Below are 19,013 nucleotides of genomic sequence, written 5' to 3'. Positions count from 1 at the left end.
TATATTGAACAAATAAATAACAGATTCCATTCATTTCATTTCTTATTTTCGTGCTTATACCCTGGGCACACGCCTCAGCTATTTGGGCTGTCTGTCATGGACAGTGGGTTAGCTGTTAATTGTTAGTGGTTAGTGAGAGAGAAGAGGGTGTAGTGGCCTTACGCCTACCTACTGAGTTGAAACTCGCTCTGGGTGGGAGCCGGTACCGGGCTGCGAATCCTGTACCTACCAGCCTTATGTCCGATGGCTTAACTACGACACCACTGAGGCTGGTTAAATAACAGAAGCTTGTATAAACGACTTATTGAACAAATAATAGGCTTACTTAGAACACATGGTGGTTTTTTCTTTCTTTCTTTCTTTCTTTCTTTCTTTCTTTCTTTCTTTTTTTTTTTTTTTTTTTTTTTTTTTTTTGGGGGGGGGGTTATGAATATTTTAATTAAGTTCTATTCGAAACCCGGATTCGGTTCGAGATGTTAAAGTTTGTTTTGCTTAACGACACCACTAGATCACATTGATTAATTAATCATTGGCATATTGATTAATTAATCATCGGCTATTAGATGTCAAACATTTCTATTGGTACTTCACCGCATCAGAGGAAAACTCACTACAGTTTTCCTTATGCAGCGAGGAATCTTTTATATGCACTTTCCCACAGACAGAAAAGTACATACCACAGCTTTTGACTAGTTGTGGTGCACTGGTTGGAACGAGAAAAAACGCAATCAGGTTAATAATGAATCCACCGAGGTGGTTCAATCCTGTGACGCAAGCACATCAAGAGAGCACTCAACCGACTGAGCTATCCTGCCCCTGATATTCGATATATTTGTATATTAGGTTTGTTCGGGGGCCCGCATTTCCAAGCACCTAAGGGCTAATATTATATTAACATTAAGTATTAGTTAAATTAATTACATTAATTTATTTTAGGAAAAAAGAAATGTTTATTTAACGACGCACTCAACACATTTTATTTACGGTTATATGGCGTCAGATATGTTTAAGGACCACACAAATATTGAGAGAGGAAACCCGCTGTCGCCACTTCATGGCCTACTCTTTTCGATTACATACCACGGCCTTTGATATACCAGTCGTGGTGCACTGGCTGGAACGAGAAATAGCCCAATGGGCCCACCGACGTTATTTTAGGAAGTCCGCTCTAAATTGCGCCAAAATTATCAATGATTACTTTTATATTATTAATTTTTGTTTATTCTTTGGGTGCGCATATAAATTTAAATAATCCCCTTTCTTTTGGCATTAATGATCTAAATTGTCCCCTTACAATTCCTGTCCCGGATCAGACCCCTGGCTAACCAGGGGCGGGACCCGGAACAGACATGCTCGAAACCTAAGTGGTATATGAGCATGTTAAACCAATTCAAAGTAAAAATATATTATTTGAGACATGGGATAAAATAATCAACACTAAATAATAATAATAATAATAATAATAATAACAAGAAGAAGAAGAAGAAGAAGAAGAAGAAGAAGAAGAAGAAGAAGAAGAAGAAGAAGAAGAAGAAGAAGAAGAAGAAGAAAAAATAAAATAATAAAAAGACTCTAGTTTTAATGTGATCGTCTAGACTAGATGGGTGCGATGCGTGCGTCGCAAAACTCATGTGGTCAGCCGCATTGGAATAATCGTATATGGTGTATTAGACCGAATTATTCGGTCACCGTAAAGCTTTAATTCATATTTTATTGTGTTTTTTTGGGTTTTTTTTATCGATTTGTCAATTTTATTTTTATATCTTATCCTCAATGGCTTTTAATGGCGAGACAATCGAGCGCAGTCGTACGGTCCGCGGAGTCTCCTGACAGTTTTAACATGTGCACATTCATAGCAAGCTGTTGTAGCGCACGCCTGTCATGGGCGCAGGTGTCGACTTATGCCGGCTCCTCCGTCCGGGAATTTTTTTCATTAAGCTTAGTAGCAAGTGATATTTTATATGCACCATCTCACAGACAGGATAGTACATACCACGGCTTTTGACATACCAGTCGTGGTGTTGGATGTCAAACATTTTGTAATTCTGACATAGTCTTAGAGAAAGAAAAATGTTTTATTTAACGACGCACTCAACACATTTTATTTACTGTTATATGGCGTCAGACATATGGTTAAGGATCACACAGATTTTGAGAGGAAACCCGCTGTCGCCACTACATGGGCTACTCTTTCCGATTAGCAGAAAGGGATCTTTTATTTGCGCCGCCCACAGGCAGGATAGCACAAACCATGGCCTTTGTTGAACCAGTTATGGATCACTGGTCGGTGGTCGGTGCAAGTGGTTTACACCTACCCATTGAAAATGGGCAGAATTTTGAAAATAGCAATTAGTAAAAAAAGTTAATAGAATAAATAAAAATAAAAAAAAAGGTTACAAGCCAAAAATAAAAAAGAATTGACTGCTCGGCCGAATATTTATATAATTTGGAGCATTTTAGAAGGACAGTCCAAAATAAAATAAGAGAAAGAAGAGAGGATCGGACTATTTAATAATATTTAAAAAAAAAAAGTAATTTCGACATAAACCCCTAGATTGACAGTCGATAGACGTTGAAGGTGTAGTTCTCTGCTGAAATACAGATCTTGAGAAGCCGGATCCGTCTGAACGAGAGAGAGTATCAGACAAGGGTATAGTCCAGTCGTCATGGGTTGGTATAGTTGTGCGGACGGGCCCGACTCCGGAGGATACGAGATGGTATCACTATAAAGCAAGGTAAAGTCTAGAAAAAGAGTAGTAGGGGCCGACCCCGCTTCCTATTTCTTCTTAGAGTGGGGCGGTCAATCTTCCAGTGCTGCTAGGAAAGGCTCGGACATGTAGAGACTAAACGCGAACAACCGTGGCGTTCTGCAGAATGGCCGTCATACGAGTCACGAAAAAAACAAGTCGACAGTCAGACGGAGAAATGACGTGGAGGCAAGGAATCTCGCTAAAAAGAATCCAACCTGGTGGTGCAGGCTGTCGAAACGAGAAGCGTTCCAGCGTTCAATCAGTCCAATGGCCGCATACATCCCAGTAGAAAACTTCATTTCGCTGACAAAAACAACGAAATGAAGGACCCCCAAGTCGAGCACACGAAAGCACGTGCAGTGTGCACAAGCGAAACAAACACGTCTTACCGCGTGGAGCTCCAGACTGGGAATCACACTGGTTGAACAAGATTCCACCATTAATTTGTAGCATAGGTAAGCATATGATTCATCATTCAATTAGAGCGCCTTACTGTTATCCTCCACCCCCATCCACCGCAACACACACACACACACACCGCAACACACACACACACACACCGCAACACACACACCACACACCGCACACACACCGCACACACCGCAACACCCCCCACACACACCCACACACATACCCACACCCACCGCACCCACACACACACCCACCGCAACACACAACACACACCGCAACACACACACCCACCCACCGCAACACACACCCCACCCACCGCAACACACACACACACACACACCGCAACACACACACCCACCCACCGCAACACACACCCCACCCACCGCAACACACACACACACACACCGCAACACACACACACACACACACACCACACACACACACACACACCGCAACACCCCCCAGCCACCCACAACATACCCCACCCACCGCAACACACACACACACAGACACACACACACACACAGACACACACACACACACACACACAGACACACACACACACACAGACACACACACACACACACACACACACACACACACACACACACACATACACACAAAACAAAAAATCGCAATCCTCTTCAGAAAAAGGACGTCACAAATTCCTAGCGGAGTGGGGGTGGGGGTGGTTGGTGGGGGAACAAAACTTATAGAGATATTCACGCAAAATATGTCAACCTGAGGCCTAATTCACAAAGGTCTCTTAGGCTCTGTTAGACGGCAACGCATCCTCTTTGTAAGTCTTTTAGCATTGCACTGCGAGATGGGCCTAATTCACAAAAGTCTCTTAGGCTCTGTTAGACGGCAACGCATCCTCTTTGTAAGTCTTTTAGCATTGCACTGCGAGATCGCAAAGTTGCGAGAGTTTAGCGAATTAAGCCCCTGAGACCTGTTTACCCTCAAAATTAGTTGTAATCCATCTAAAAAAAAGAAAAGAAGTGTTTTATTTAACGACGCACTCAACACATTTTATTTACGGTTATATGGCGTCAGACATAGGGTTAAGGACCACACATATTTTTTTAGAGGAAACCCGCTGTCGCCACATAGGCTACTCTTTTACGACAGGCAGCAAGGGATCTTTTATTTGCGCTTCCCACAGGCAGGATAGCACAAACCATGGCCTTTGTTGAACCAGTTATGGATCACTGGTCGGTGCAAGTGGTTTACACCTACCCATTGAGCCTTGCGGGACACTCACTCAGGGTTTGGAGTCGGTATCTGGATTAAAAATTCCATGCCTCGACTGGGATCCGAACCCAGTACCTACCAGCCTGTAGACCGATGGCCTGTCCATCTAAAAATGCATAGTGATTCGTTTGTAACCCTATATAGTTATTTTGTAGTGATGCTAACATGAATAAATGTTGTTATCCAGATTCGGGCATTTTCGTTTAATTTGGGGAAAAGCCAGTCCGACCCACTACAAAAATGGGCGCATGTTTGCCACTTTCAGTGAACATTTTAGGCAGAACGGTCAAATATTGTTATTATCAAAATTGTTAATAAACAAAATGCGACACCAAAAGCTAATTATAAAATCGAAACGCCTACTGGAATTGTATATAAAGTATGTGGACTAATTTTAATATGTCACACTCATTATTGTATGGATATTTGCCACATTCAGTGGAAATTGTTAGCCCATACAATGTAGGTCAAATAAGTTCCAAATTGTAAGTAAAAATGTGACGCCAAAAGCTATGTGAAATTTTTAATAACTTTTGTTTACTTGACAATGTTGTTCATGTGTCCATGTGTCTTACTCGTAGACGGCCCACATACAGGGTTTTATTTTTTTAATGAAAAAATGTAGTATTTTCTGATTTCTTCCAATGTTATTTCTTTACATTTCTCTCTTGATTTGTCATTTAGTTCATTCTCCATGAATACTGCCGTGCCCCTTTTTTCTTTTTTCCTTTCAATTTTTAATCCATTTTTATTTTAACAATATTTGACATATGGGCCTTCAAATTTCACTGAATGTGCCAAATATCCTTATAGTAATGTGTGTATGAAATATATTTAAAAAAATAATCCTCGTACATTTTAGCCAGTGCCATATAGTCGCGTAGTGTGGGTTGCCAGCGCCCGGGGCCATATACAGCAGGGTTATCGGATTGTTTTGGCGGGGGCCACCGGATATATTGTCCTACAAAGAGTCAACGAGCCATGCATAAATAACATGATCAGGTTTCATCATTTCATTTCAACTTATTTTCGTGCTTGTATTCAATTAAGGTTCAAGTACGTTGTCCTAGGCACACACACCTCAGCTATCTGGGCTGGCTGTCCAGGACAGTGGGTTAGTTGTTATAGTTGGTTAGTGAGAGAGAAGAGGGTGTAGTGATCTTACACCTATCCAATGAGTCGTTAAAACTCGCTCTGGGTGGGAGCCGGTACCGGGCTGCGAAGCCTGTACATAAGTATAAACAAACAACAATAAAAACAATTGCGTTTTTAGAAAGATATAATAAAGAAAGGGAACTATGTTAGCTATATATCCACTGGAGGTTTAAGCACGCCAATCCTGGCATCGAGTTCTGGGGGTAAGTTCAATTATTTATCTTCCTTTCCTGAAGATGAATAATTGAAATATGTAAAAACATATTATTTCTTAAAATTGTTTTAAAATACACATATATTGTACACTCTTTTTTTTTATCATAATATATATATATATATATATATATATATATATATATATATATATATATATATATATATATATATATATATATATATATATATATATAATAATTATTTTTTAAATTTTAAAAGCAATATATATATACTCACGGAAAAAAGTTCCTGTGCATCATTACAATTTCTGTTAAAAGTACAGTGATCCTCTCCTGTCTTCTGAACTTGAAGTATGGTCTACACAATGCTTGGTGAGCCGTCGGTGATGATGCAACAGAACGACGTACTGATAGACGGTCATGGTCGTACTTTGACGCCCAATAGCCGATGATAAGATAAAACATCAATGTGCTCTAGTGGCGTCGTTAAATAAAACAAACTTTACTTTTTTTCCCTCAAGTATATATATATATATATACATATATATATATATATATATATATATATATATATATATATATATATATATATATATATATATATATATACACATATATATATATATATATATATATATATATATATATATATATATATATATATATATATATATATATATATATATAAATATATATATATATATATATAGATATATATATATATATATATATATAGTGGTTATTACCTTCGTGTTTTTCGGTATCGTCAATATCATATATTAGGAATAAAAATTGTATTATGCGAGCCTCTGGCCTAATAGTGTATATTTTTCCTTTGGATTATTTAACAGAGAAAAATACTATAACCCCATTTTGTTCCGTTAATGCAACTTAAAATATATTTAGTTAAATAGTTTATTATATTATTACGTCATTTATGCGGTTTTACAAGTCAGGTTGATCAAAGAGAAGCGCATTGTCGAAAATTACTGCTTTTGTTTACACTGTACATAAGGAGATGATCAGGAGCTGACGTCACTTCGCCCCAAGCTATCTCACCAGACCTCACAAAAACGAAACAAAATGGCTGCCCCCAGTTAGCAGGAATAATCATGGTTTTTTATTAACTCTAAAATTACGCGTTTTTCATTTGTTAAAGTGTCAGTATATGTTGGTGGTACGGGTATGCATCTTTCCAACACATAAGGCTCTTGTTTGAGTTGACCCTACATTTAAATGTCAATAAACCTAGTGCCGAGACCTCGACTAATTTACATCTAGTTTGCAAAGTTATCAAATTCTTAAAGTATGTGATCTGAAAAATATCACATACTGTGATTGCACAGAAAATGTAAAATATTATGGGAGGATATATATATATATATATATATATATATATATATATATATATATATATATATAAATTTACGGTGTTAGACGGAATTAGTCGAAATATTCCGATCAGCCTTCGGTAGACCTTCCGGAACACCTGGCTCATTTCGCGAACTGGTACGATCATGTGACTTGACTGCCAGTACTCATCATAAGGCTATCACACACTACGACAAAGTCATGTCGGTACCATGGGGAATCCGAATTTTACCCAACGTGTCACGCGTCGACAGAAATGTAACGTAAGTGAATGATATTGGATAATGTCACTAAATTTAACTCATTATTTGATAATATGATTAAATATCACAATTAATGCTATTTTTGTTAGCGTATTTCACTTTTTATATCACGGAATACGTACAGTGGCAAGTAAGAGTCAATATGTCAAACGTGAAACATGACATTTGCAGGTACCGATCTAGGAGTTTGTGTTAGGGGTGTGTAGTGCCGGAGTAATATTACGTAATTAATCATTATAACCCTTCCCACGGGGAACGCCTTTTTTCGTACTATGGAATTTACAACTACAAGTTTATTTATATCTCAGCCGATTGTTTTCTTAACACTGGCATAGCCAGAATTTTATATTGAGAGGGGGCATATTGGTAGTGGGGTGGGGTGGGTGGGGGTGGAAGAGAGATCAACTAACTGTGTGTATGTATGTATATGTATGTGTGAATGATTTAATACAGTTTAAAAAAAAGTTGGGGGGGGGGGGGGGGTTGCCTGGCTATGCCACTGTTTGTAAATTGAATACCAAAATAGTATTTTTTATTATTACAAAACAATTTTTTTTCTTTTTTTACGTCAACCCAAACTAAAATTATTCATCAAAAACATTTTTGTAAGAGGATGGAACGGACCATAAGTGTAATGTATCTTTGAGTAACCACAACCCGGCCTATTAACAGGAAGTGGCTTTTGTACATGTGCATAGTAATGCAGTATTAGAGATTAAAATTTTGGGGCAGTATCCCAGTTGGATACTAACATTTCAAAATCTGGTATCCCACCAGAGAATTTAGTATTATATGGTATCCCGGTGGGATACTTGTTTCTTGAAGTCTGGTATCCAAAATTAAATTCTGATATCCCCGGGATATCGGGATACCGTTAATCTCGAACACTGTAATGTATGATCAATTTGATAAAATGTTACATTCATGCCATTTTCTATTGCGAAGAGATTAATTTCATGTCGTACTCTAATGTTGACATTCTTCAGCTACTCAAGAGTAGCGCGTGTCATGTGACACACATGCAATGAATCTGCGAAGCAGATGAGACTTTGACAATGACAGCGGTGTATAACTGTTGTTTATTTAGGTTATTAATCATGGGCTATTGGATGTCAAACATTTGGTAATTTTGACATAATAGTCTTAAATGAAATCTGTTACGTTTTTCTATTAGTAGCAAGGGATCTTTTACGTACACTCACTCACAGATATGATAGCACATACCACAGCCTTTGATATACCAGTCATGGTGCACTGGCTGGAATGAGAAATAACCCAGTGGGTCCATCAATAGGGATTGATCCCAGACCGACCGTGCATCATGCGGGCGCTTTACCACTGGGCTACAATCTGCCCCGCATTCATATATCATTCTAACCAATTGTATAATTGAAAGTTGATCGGTTGGTGCAAACTGATTGCTTGTATATATAACTGATTATCGATGATGAAAGTTCAACCGATTCAGGGCTTGAAACGGCCTGTGGCCAGGTCGCCAAATGCCCGCTTGGGCGACTTAAATATTAAAAAATAATGGTGTTTTCTATAACATACGAGCCACTATTAATAATTGTATTGCAATGTATCGGCTTACCGTAATTTGCCAACATACATTTACAGTTAAACCTGTCTTAAGCGGTCACACAAGGGAGTAGATAAAAGTGGCCACTTAAGACAGGTGGCCGCTGAGTACAGGTTGCCACATATATAGTCTTTAAAACATTTGTTATTATTTCTTGTTTTACCATCTATACTGCTAATCAACAGATGTATGCTTCACAGTTGACTATAAAGCAACTTTTGACATGTGATCTCCTTCAGAAATAATGCAAATTGAATGTATTAAATTAACCGTTCCAATAAGTTTGTTTGCACCGACCAGTGATCCATAACTGGTTCAACAAAGGCCATGGTTTGTGCTATCCTGCCTGTGGGAAGCGCAAATAAAAGATCCCTTGCTGCCTGTCATAAAAGAGTAGCCTATGTGGCGACAGCGGGTTTCCTCTAAAAAAATCTGTGTGGTCCTTAACCATATGTCTGACGCCATATAACCGTAAATAAAATGTGTTGAGTGCGTCGTTAAATAAAACACTTCTTTCTTTCTCTCACTAACAGGACAACGTAATTGGATATAAGCATGAAAATAAGTTGAAATGAAATGAAATTAACAACTAACCCACTGTCCTGGACAGACAGCCCAGATATATATCTGAGGTGTGTGCCCAGGACAGCGTGCTTGAACCTTAATTGGATATAAGCACGAAAATAAAGTTGAAATGAAACAATTATTGCTTTTGTGCAGCACATTTTATATTCATTCCTATAATATTCAATACAGTTACCATTACAAGAGCTATACGTATACATGTGTATACAGTTCAATACAGTTCCCATTACAAGAGCTATACATATACATGTGTATACAGTTCAATACAGTTCCCATTACAAGAGCTATACATATACATGTGTATACAGTTCAATACAGTTCCCATTACAAGAGATGTACGTATACATGTGTATACAGTTCAATACAGTTACCATTACAAGAGCTATACATATACATGTGTATACAGTTCAATACAGTTCCCATTACAAGAGATGTACGTATACATGTGTATACAGTTCAATACAGTTACCATTACAAGAGCTATACATATACATGTGTATACAGTTCAATACAGTTCCCATTACAAGAGATGTACGTATACACGTGTATACAGTTCCATACAGTTGCCATTACAAGAGCTATACATATACATGTGTATACAGTTCAATACAGTTCCCATTACAAGAGATGTACGTATACACGTGTATACAGTTCCATACAGTTGCCATTACAAGAGCTATACATATACATGTGTATACAGTTCAATACAGTTCCCATTACAAGAGATGTACGTATACACGTGTATACAGTTCCATACAGTTGCCATTACAAGAGCTATACATATACATGTGTATACAGTTCAATACAGTTCCCATTACAAGAGATGTACGTATACACGTGTATACAGTTCCATACAGTTGCCATTACAAGAGCTATACATATACATGTGTATACAGTTCAATACAGTTCCCATTACAAGAGATGTACGTATACACGTGTATACAGTTCCATACAGTTGCCATTACAAGAGCTATACATATACATGTGTATACAGTTCAATACAGTTCCCATTACAAGAGATGTACGTATACACGTGTATACAGTTCCATACAGTTGCCATTACAAGAGCTATACATATACATGTGTATACAGTTCAATACAGTTCCCATTACAAGAGCTATACATATACATGTGTATACAGTTCAATACAGTTCCCATTACAAGAGCTATACATATACATGTGTATACAGTTCAATACAGTTCCCATTACAAGAGATGTACGTATACATGTGTATACAGTTCAATACAGTTCCCATTACAAGAGATATACGTATACATGTGTATACAGTTCAATGCAGTTCCCATTACAAGAGATATACGTTGTATACAGTTCCATACAGTTCCCATTACAAAAGATGTACGTATACATGCGTATACAGTTCCATACGTTGTATACAGTTCCATACAGTTCCCATTACAAGAGATGTACGTATACATGCGTATACAGTTCCATACAGTTCCCATTACAAGAGATGTACGTATACATGCGTATACAGTTCCATACAGTTCCCATTACAAGAGATGTACGTATACACGTGTATACAGTTCAATGCAGTTCCCATTACAAGAGATGTACGTATACACGTGTATACAGTTCAATACAGTTGCCATTACAAGAGCTATACATATACAGGTGTATACAGTTCAATACAGTTCCCATTACAAGAGATGTACGTATACACGTGTATACAGTTCAATACAGTTCCCATTACAAGAGCTATACATATACAGGTGTATACAGTTCAATACAGTTCCCATTACAAGAGCTATACGTATACATGTGTATACAGTTCAATACAGTTCCCATTACAAGAGCTATACGTATACACGTGTATACAGTTCCATACAGTTGCCATTACAAGAGATGTACGTATACACGTGTATACAGTTCCATACAGTTGCCATTACAAGAGATGTACGTATACACGTGTATACAGTTCCATACAGTTGCCATTACAAGAGATGTACGTATACACGTGTATACAGTTCAATACAGTTGCCATTACAAGAGATGTACGTATACACGTGTATACAGTTCAATACAGTTGCCATTACAAGAGATGTACGTATACACGTGTATACAGTTCCATACAGTTGCCATTACAAGAGATGTACGTATACACGTGTATACAGTTCCATACAGTTGCCATTACAAGAGATGTACGTATACACGTGTATACAGTTCCATACAGTTGCCATTACAAGAGATGTACGTATACACGTGTATACAGTTCCATACAGTTGCCATTACAAGAGATGTACGTATACACGTGTATACAGTTCCATACAGTTGCCATTACAAGAGATGTACGTATACACGTGTATACAGTTCCATACAGTTGCCATTACAAGAGATGTACGTATACACGTGTATACAGTTCCATACAGTTGCCATTACAAGAGATGTACGTATACACGTGTATACAGTTCCATACAGTTGCCATTACAAGAGATGTACGTATACACGTGTATACAGTTCCATACAGTTGCCATTACAAGAGATGTACGTATACACGTGTATACAGTTCCATACAGTTGCCATTACAAGAGATGTACGTATACACGTGTATACAGTTCCATACAGTTGCCATTACAAGAGATGTACGTATACACGTGTATACAGTTCCATACAGTTGCCATTACAAGAGATGTACGTATACACGTGTATACAGTTCCATACAGTTGCCATTACAAGAGATGTACGTATACACGTGTATACAGTTCCATACAGTTGCCATTACAAGAGATGTACGTATACACGTGTATACAGTTCCATACAGTTGCCATTACAAGAGATGTACGTATACACGTGTATACAGTTCCATACAGTTGCCATTACAAGAGATGTACGTATACACGTGTATACAGTTCCATACAGTTGCCATTACAAGAGATGTACGTATACACGTGTATACAGTTCCATACAGTTGCCATTACAAGAGATGTACGTATACACGTGTATACAGTTCCATACAGTTGCCATTACAAGAGATGTACGTATACACGTGTATACAGTTCCATACAGTTGCCATTACAAGAGATGTACGTATACACGTGTATACAGTTCCATACAGTTGCCATTACAAGAGATGTACGTATACACGTGTATACAGTTCCATACAGTTGCCATTACAAGAGATGTACGTATACACGTGTATACAGTTCCATACAGTTGCCATTACAAGAGATGTACGTATACACGTGTATACAGTTCCATACAGTTGCCATTACAAGAGATGTACGTATACACGTGTATACAGTTCCATACAGTTGCCATTACAAGAGATGTACGTATACACGTGTATACAGTTCCATACAGTTGCCATTACAAGAGATGTACGTATACACGTGTATACAGTTCCATACAGTTGCCATTACAAGAGATATACGGATACATGTGTATACAGTTCCATACAGTTGCCATTACAAGAGATATACATATACATGTGTATACAGTTTAATACCTTTTTTCAGGACCATATTGATTTTCACATAATATTATTCTGCGTATTATATTGCTACACTATTGCATGGTCCATTCCTTTACGTGGTGAGGTAAAATTTTAGCTTGCATGACTCAATGACTCAGAAAGCTATGCCAGCTGGAGCTTCAGCTCCTGGTAGGGTCACCCAAGCTGGACTGGTCAAAGGGTAGAGACTAGACTAATATGGACCAGACAGATAGAGGACGTGAGTCGAGAAAGACAACTGTCTAGGAGAAACAGACTCCAAAATCAAAACTGGGCTAGAGAGGCTTAGAATCCTAGTAAGAAAACTCTCCTAGGAGAAGGAAAACTCCAAACTCAAAGCAAGTCCACTGAAGTCAGAGTACAGAAGCTATCCATCAGCATTAGCATGGAAACCGAAAGGAAGTGTCTGTACATGCACCAAGCTCTATGATCATCATATTGCAACACACTTCAGTTTGATACTTGGCTACATATCACAATATATTGTAGTACAAAATCTGGGACAAAATACAGAAATCATATTTACTTTTTTGTAAAAGTGCATAATTAAATTATCTCCCTTTGTCTCGTTTCTTCGTGTTTAAGTTTGATGATTACCAATGCATCTGATCGTATTTAAAAAAAGAAGTAATTTAAAAAGCTGTACCTATAAAAAAGGGATATGAAGTGTAATTACGATAAAATATCTGAAACGAATTAAATATGAAGCTAAATAATGATGACAATGTAGTAACATGGAGTAAGTATAAGAAATTAACGGCGTTCGATTCGTTTTGTTTTCGGAGGATCGCTTTGTTAGGTATGTTTGCACTGCAGTATTATTAAATAAATATTAATTTAATAATTAAATAAAGATAATTTCTATTCAAATTTATTTTTAAATGTCTATGGTCACGTAAATTTTCTGGAAATCTTCCATAGGAAGAAATATATCATGGCGAACTACATGTTTTCGATAGGATAAGCGAAAGATGTTAACAAAAAGCAAAAGATGTCAAAAATTAGGAAAGATGTATGTAATAAATAGACCATTTCATGGTGGGGGGTTTTCAAATACGATTTTTATGTCAACTTGTGATGTGTGACAACCATATTTTCACTCATTGCGTCTCTATTCGTTAAAATATGGTTATCTCACATCACGAGTTGACATAAAAATTGTATTTGAAAAAAACCCCATGGAATAGCTTCTATATATTGGCATGAAGTTATAAACAATGGAATGCATTATAAATAGATTTTTATGTAATAGCAGTCACCATGCCATTTCTCATGAATATACTATAGTTAAAACGTGTGTGTATGTTGAGAATTTTACCCAGACACACCTGCAGTTCATATTACATACATATTGAAATTATTGTATACCAGAGATAATCATTTGGCATGAACACACTTCACAGATTACTGGGATGTTGTATATATGCCAGCTGTTTCTAGCGGTAATCAAGGTTTTATCACCTAAGCTTTTATCGCAATACATTCCTGTCTGTGGGATGGTGCATATAAATGATCCCTTGCTACTAATGGAAAAAAAAAACCACTAGAGAACATTGATTTATTAATCATCGGCTATTGGATGTCAAGCATTTGGTAATTTCGACATATAGTCCCAGAGACGAAACCCTCTACATTTTTCCATTAGTAGCAAGGAATCTTTTATATGTATCGGCCTCGGTGGCGTCTTGGCAGGCCATCGGTCTACAGGCTGGTAGGTACTGGGTTCGGATCCCAGTCGAGGCATGGGATTTTTAATCCAGATACCGACTCCAAACCCTGAGTGAGTGCTCCGCAAGGCTCAATGGGTAGGTGTAAACCACTTGCACTGACCAGTGATCCATAACTGGTTCAACAAAGGCCATGGTTTGTGCTATCCTGCCTGTGGGAAGCGCAAATAAAAGATCCCTTGCTGCTAATCGGAAGAGTAGCCCATGTAGTGGCGACAGCAGGTTTCCTCTCAAGATCTGTGTGGTCCTTAACCATATGTCTGACACCATATAACCGTAAATAAAATGTGTTGAGTGCGTCGTTAAATAAAACATTTCTTTCTTTCTTTCTTTTTCTTTTTCTTTTATATGCACCATCCCACAGACAGGATAGCACATACCACTGCCTTTGATATACCAGTTGTGGTGCACTGGCTGGAGCGAGAAATACCCCACACAAGTGCAGTGCGTTAACAGTGCGTCAACATCAAAAAATCACTTTCATTGAATGACGCTTTACATACATCATTTCTCAAAAAGTTTTTTTTTCTTTCTGCTTTTTAATTGTTCTGACGGTCACTGAAATCCCAATTGTGATCTATACATACCATAATATTATAATAGTTCACACCACTGACAACATTTTTATTTCACTGAAAAATTATGCCAAAACAAACTTTTAACTTTCCATTGACAACATTTTTGTTTGACTGAAAAACAGTGCCAAAACAAAATCTAACAGACGGAGGTTAATGACAGAGGTGCAGAATAATAAATTCTGGCACTTGTCCTTTTATAGGGCAAGACGTAGCCCAGTCGGTTTGGGATCGATCCCCATCAGTGGGCCCATTGGGCTATTTCTTACTCCAGCCAGTACACCACGACTGGTACATCAAAAGCCTTGGTATGTACTACCCTGTCTGTGGGATGGTGTATATAAAAGATCCGTTGCTGCTAGTCGAAAAGAGTAGCCCATGAAGTGGTGACAGCCGATTTCCTCTCTCATTATCTCTATGGTCCTTAACCATAATATGTTTGACACCATATAACCGTAAATAAAATGTGTTGAGTGCGTCATTAAATAAAATATTTACTTCCTTGATATATAAAGAATTCGATATATTGAGAAACTGATATTCTAAACAAGGAAATAAATGTTTTATTTAATGACACACTCAACACATTTTATTTACGGTTATATGGCGTCGGACATATGGTTAAGGACCACACAGATATATAGAGGAGAAACCTGCTTTCACCACTTCATGGGCTACTCTTCTTTTCGATTAACAGCAAGGGATCTTTTATATGCACCATCCCACAAATAGGATAGTACATACCACGACCTTTGTTACACCAGTTGTGGAGCACTGGCTGGAACGAGAAATAGCCCAATGGGTCCACTGACGGGAATCAATCCTAGATCGATCGCGCATCAGGCGAGCACTGTACCACTGGGCTACATCACGCTCTTGATATATACAGAGTTTGATATATAGAGAAACTGATATTCTAAACAATAAACTATTCAAAATGTATTTTCAATGGTCAGAAATGTTTTATTATTCGGAAATATGTTACACTAGTTGCTAATTCCAGATAGTCTCTTTGAGTTGAGGTGTTTAAGAACAGCATGATTAGATTCCACATGCATGAAAAACGGAGATAAAAATGAAAGAACAATATATAATGACCCAACCAGCTGTTGATGACATGTTGTGATTATGGGTTGAATTCACAAAACCCGATTTATTTATGTTGTAAACCTACGTTTATAAGCATGGCAAATGTACATTTTGTTGATCAGCAAACAAATATATTAGCAGATCTATACAAGATTACATTTACAAAGCCTGTTTTCCAAATGTTTAAGCACTGAACCAAAGGCGAGGCGATAGACGTTGTGTCCAAAATAATTATGCAGTGGTTAAGCCATCGGACTACAGGCTGGTAGGTACAGGGTTCGCAGCTCGGTACTGGCTCCAACCCAGAGCGAGTTCTTAAGGGCTCAATGGGTAGGTGTAAAGCCACTACACCCTCTTCTCTCTCACTAACCACTAACCAACTAACAACTAACCCACTGTCCTGGACAGACAGCCCAGATAGCTGAGGTGTGTGTCCAGGACAGCGTGCTTGAACCTTAACTGGATATAAGCACGAAAATAAGTTGAAATGAAATGAAAATCAAAGCCATTTCTGAACATCCAAGGGGCGGGATATAGCCCAGTGGTAAAGCGTTCACTTGATACGTAGTCGGTCTAGGATCGATCCCCATCGGTGGCCCCATTGGGCTATTTCTCGTTCCAGCCAGTGCTCCACAACTGGTGTAACAAAGGCCGTGGTATGTACTACCCTGTCTGTGGGATGGTGCATATAAAATACCCCTTGCTGCTAATCGAAAAGAGTAGCACATGAAGTGGCAACAGTGGGTTTTCTCTCAATATCTGTGTGTTCCTTAACCATATGTCCGACCCCATATCGTCACGTGAGATCCAGAAGGATGTAAGTGCATCAAAATTCATTTTTAAAAAACCGAGATAATGAAGGAAAACTGTTTTTCGTGATCAGTAGTATATTTGCGGTATTTATAGCATATTAGTTGTTTTAGTTATTTGCTTAATTAGTTGTAGTTATGACAATTACCGCAGATTAAATTAAATACGTCATTTATGACCAACAGTATATCAAGTAAATTTTAATATTTATTCTGAAAGAACCATCACTTCTAAAACATTTCAGTTTTGCAAATCACATATTTATTTTTAAAAAGGAGAAAGCTTGTAAATAGAAAATATTTAGAAGCAAACATTCAAAAAGGAATACAAGCAGAAGTACGTATTAATAAAATCACCGCTTAAACAAAATATTACGTGAAAAAAGTTATTTTACTTTAATAATAATACAATAAATAAAATCACTAATTGAACAAAATAATAATGTGAAAATTTTTACTCTGACTCATGAAATCCTTGTTTTCTTTGACCCACCCTGATTTTGTTTGACCTTATCTGGTGCAGGGTTTCTGCCAGAGGGTAAAATGGGTATGGTGCCATACCCAAATATTATTTTTTTTTTTTTAAGTTAACGTTTTGACAAAATTAATTACTCTTATTGCTGTATGATTTTCTTAATCCTAACCCTAAACGTAACTCATTTTAGGGAGGACCCCCCCCCCCCCCCCTCCATTGACTGTGGTTGCATTCAATCCCATAGAGCCATACCAAAAAACGTCTTTCTGGCAAAAACACAGTGGTAGTAGTGCTCCATGTTCGTTGCTTGATGATGGTGCATCAGAATCAGACGACTTGTCCATACAAAAGCTCTTTTTCCAAGTTCTGTTGTGTGTTCAGTGATCTCTCCAGGTTCTGTTTTGTGTCCAGTGATCTTTCCAGGTTATATTGTGTGTTCAATGATCTCTCCAGGTTATGATGTGTGTTCAGTTATCTCTCCAGGTTCTATTGTATGTTCAGTTATCTCTCCATGTTCTGTTGTGTGTTCAGTGATCTCTCCAGGTTCTGTTGTGTGTCCAGTGATCTTTCCAGGTTATATTGTATGTTCAGTGATCTCTCCAGGTTATATTGTACATTCAGTGATCTCTCCAGGTTCTGTTATGTGTGTCCAGTGATCGTTTCAGGTTCTGTTGTGTGTTCAGTGATCTTTCTAGGTTCTGTTGTGTGTTCAGTGATCTTTTCAGGTTCTGTTGTGTGTTCAGTGATCTTTCTAGGTTCTGCTGTGTGTTCAATGATCTCTCCAGGTTCTACTGTGTTCATGATCTCTTCAACTTCTACTGTGTTCAGAGATCTCTCCAGGTTCTACTGTGTTCAGTGATCTCTTCAACTTCTACTGTATTCAGAGATCTCTTCAACTTCTACTGTGTTCAGAGATCTCTTCAACTTCTACTGTGTTCAGAGATCTCTCCAGGTTCTACTGTGTTCAATGATCTCTCCAGGTTCTACTGTGTTCAGAGATCTCTTCAACTTCTACTGTGTACAGAGATCTCTTCAACTTCTACTGTGTTCAGAGATCTCTCCAGGTTCTACTGTGTTCAATGATCTCTCCAGGTTCTACTGTGTTCAGAGATCTCTTCAACTTCTACTGTGTTCAGAGATCTCTTCAACTTCTACTGTGTTCAGAGATCTCTCCAGGTTCTACTGTGTTCAGTGATCTCTTCAGCTTCTACTGTGTTCAGAGATCTCTCCAGGTTCTACTGTGTTCAATGGTCTCTCCAGGTTCTACTGTGTTCAGAGATCTCTTCAACTTCTACTGTGTTCAGAGATCTCTTCAACTTCT

The 19,013-nt window shown here is 37.9% G+C and overlaps 1 protein-coding gene across 2 annotated transcripts in view; it reads left to right on the top strand.

Annotated features, from left to right (window-relative positions):
• The first annotated feature begins 7,289 nt into the window (after nt 1-7,289).
• The window catches only part of LOC121386443 (glucose-6-phosphate exchanger SLC37A2-like), a 113,246-nt gene continuing 101,522 nt past the window's right edge, over nt 7,290-19,013 (top strand). For both annotated transcript variants that reach the window (XM_041517343.1, XM_041517341.1), the window contains exon 1: nt 7,290-7,380. In XM_041517343.1, coding sequence (XP_041373277.1) covers nt 7,319-7,380 — 62 coding nt within the window. In that variant the 5' untranslated portion in view covers nt 7,290-7,318. The remainder of the gene's footprint in view (nt 7,381-19,013) is intronic.

The sequence above is a fragment of the Gigantopelta aegis genome, chromosome 12 (assembly GCF_016097555.1).
Source record: "Gigantopelta aegis isolate Gae_Host chromosome 12, Gae_host_genome, whole genome shotgun sequence".
In the NCBI taxonomy this organism is placed as follows: domain Eukaryota; kingdom Metazoa; phylum Mollusca; class Gastropoda; order Neomphalida; family Peltospiridae; genus Gigantopelta; species Gigantopelta aegis.
This window is presented reverse-complemented; position numbering and strand designations above follow the sequence as displayed.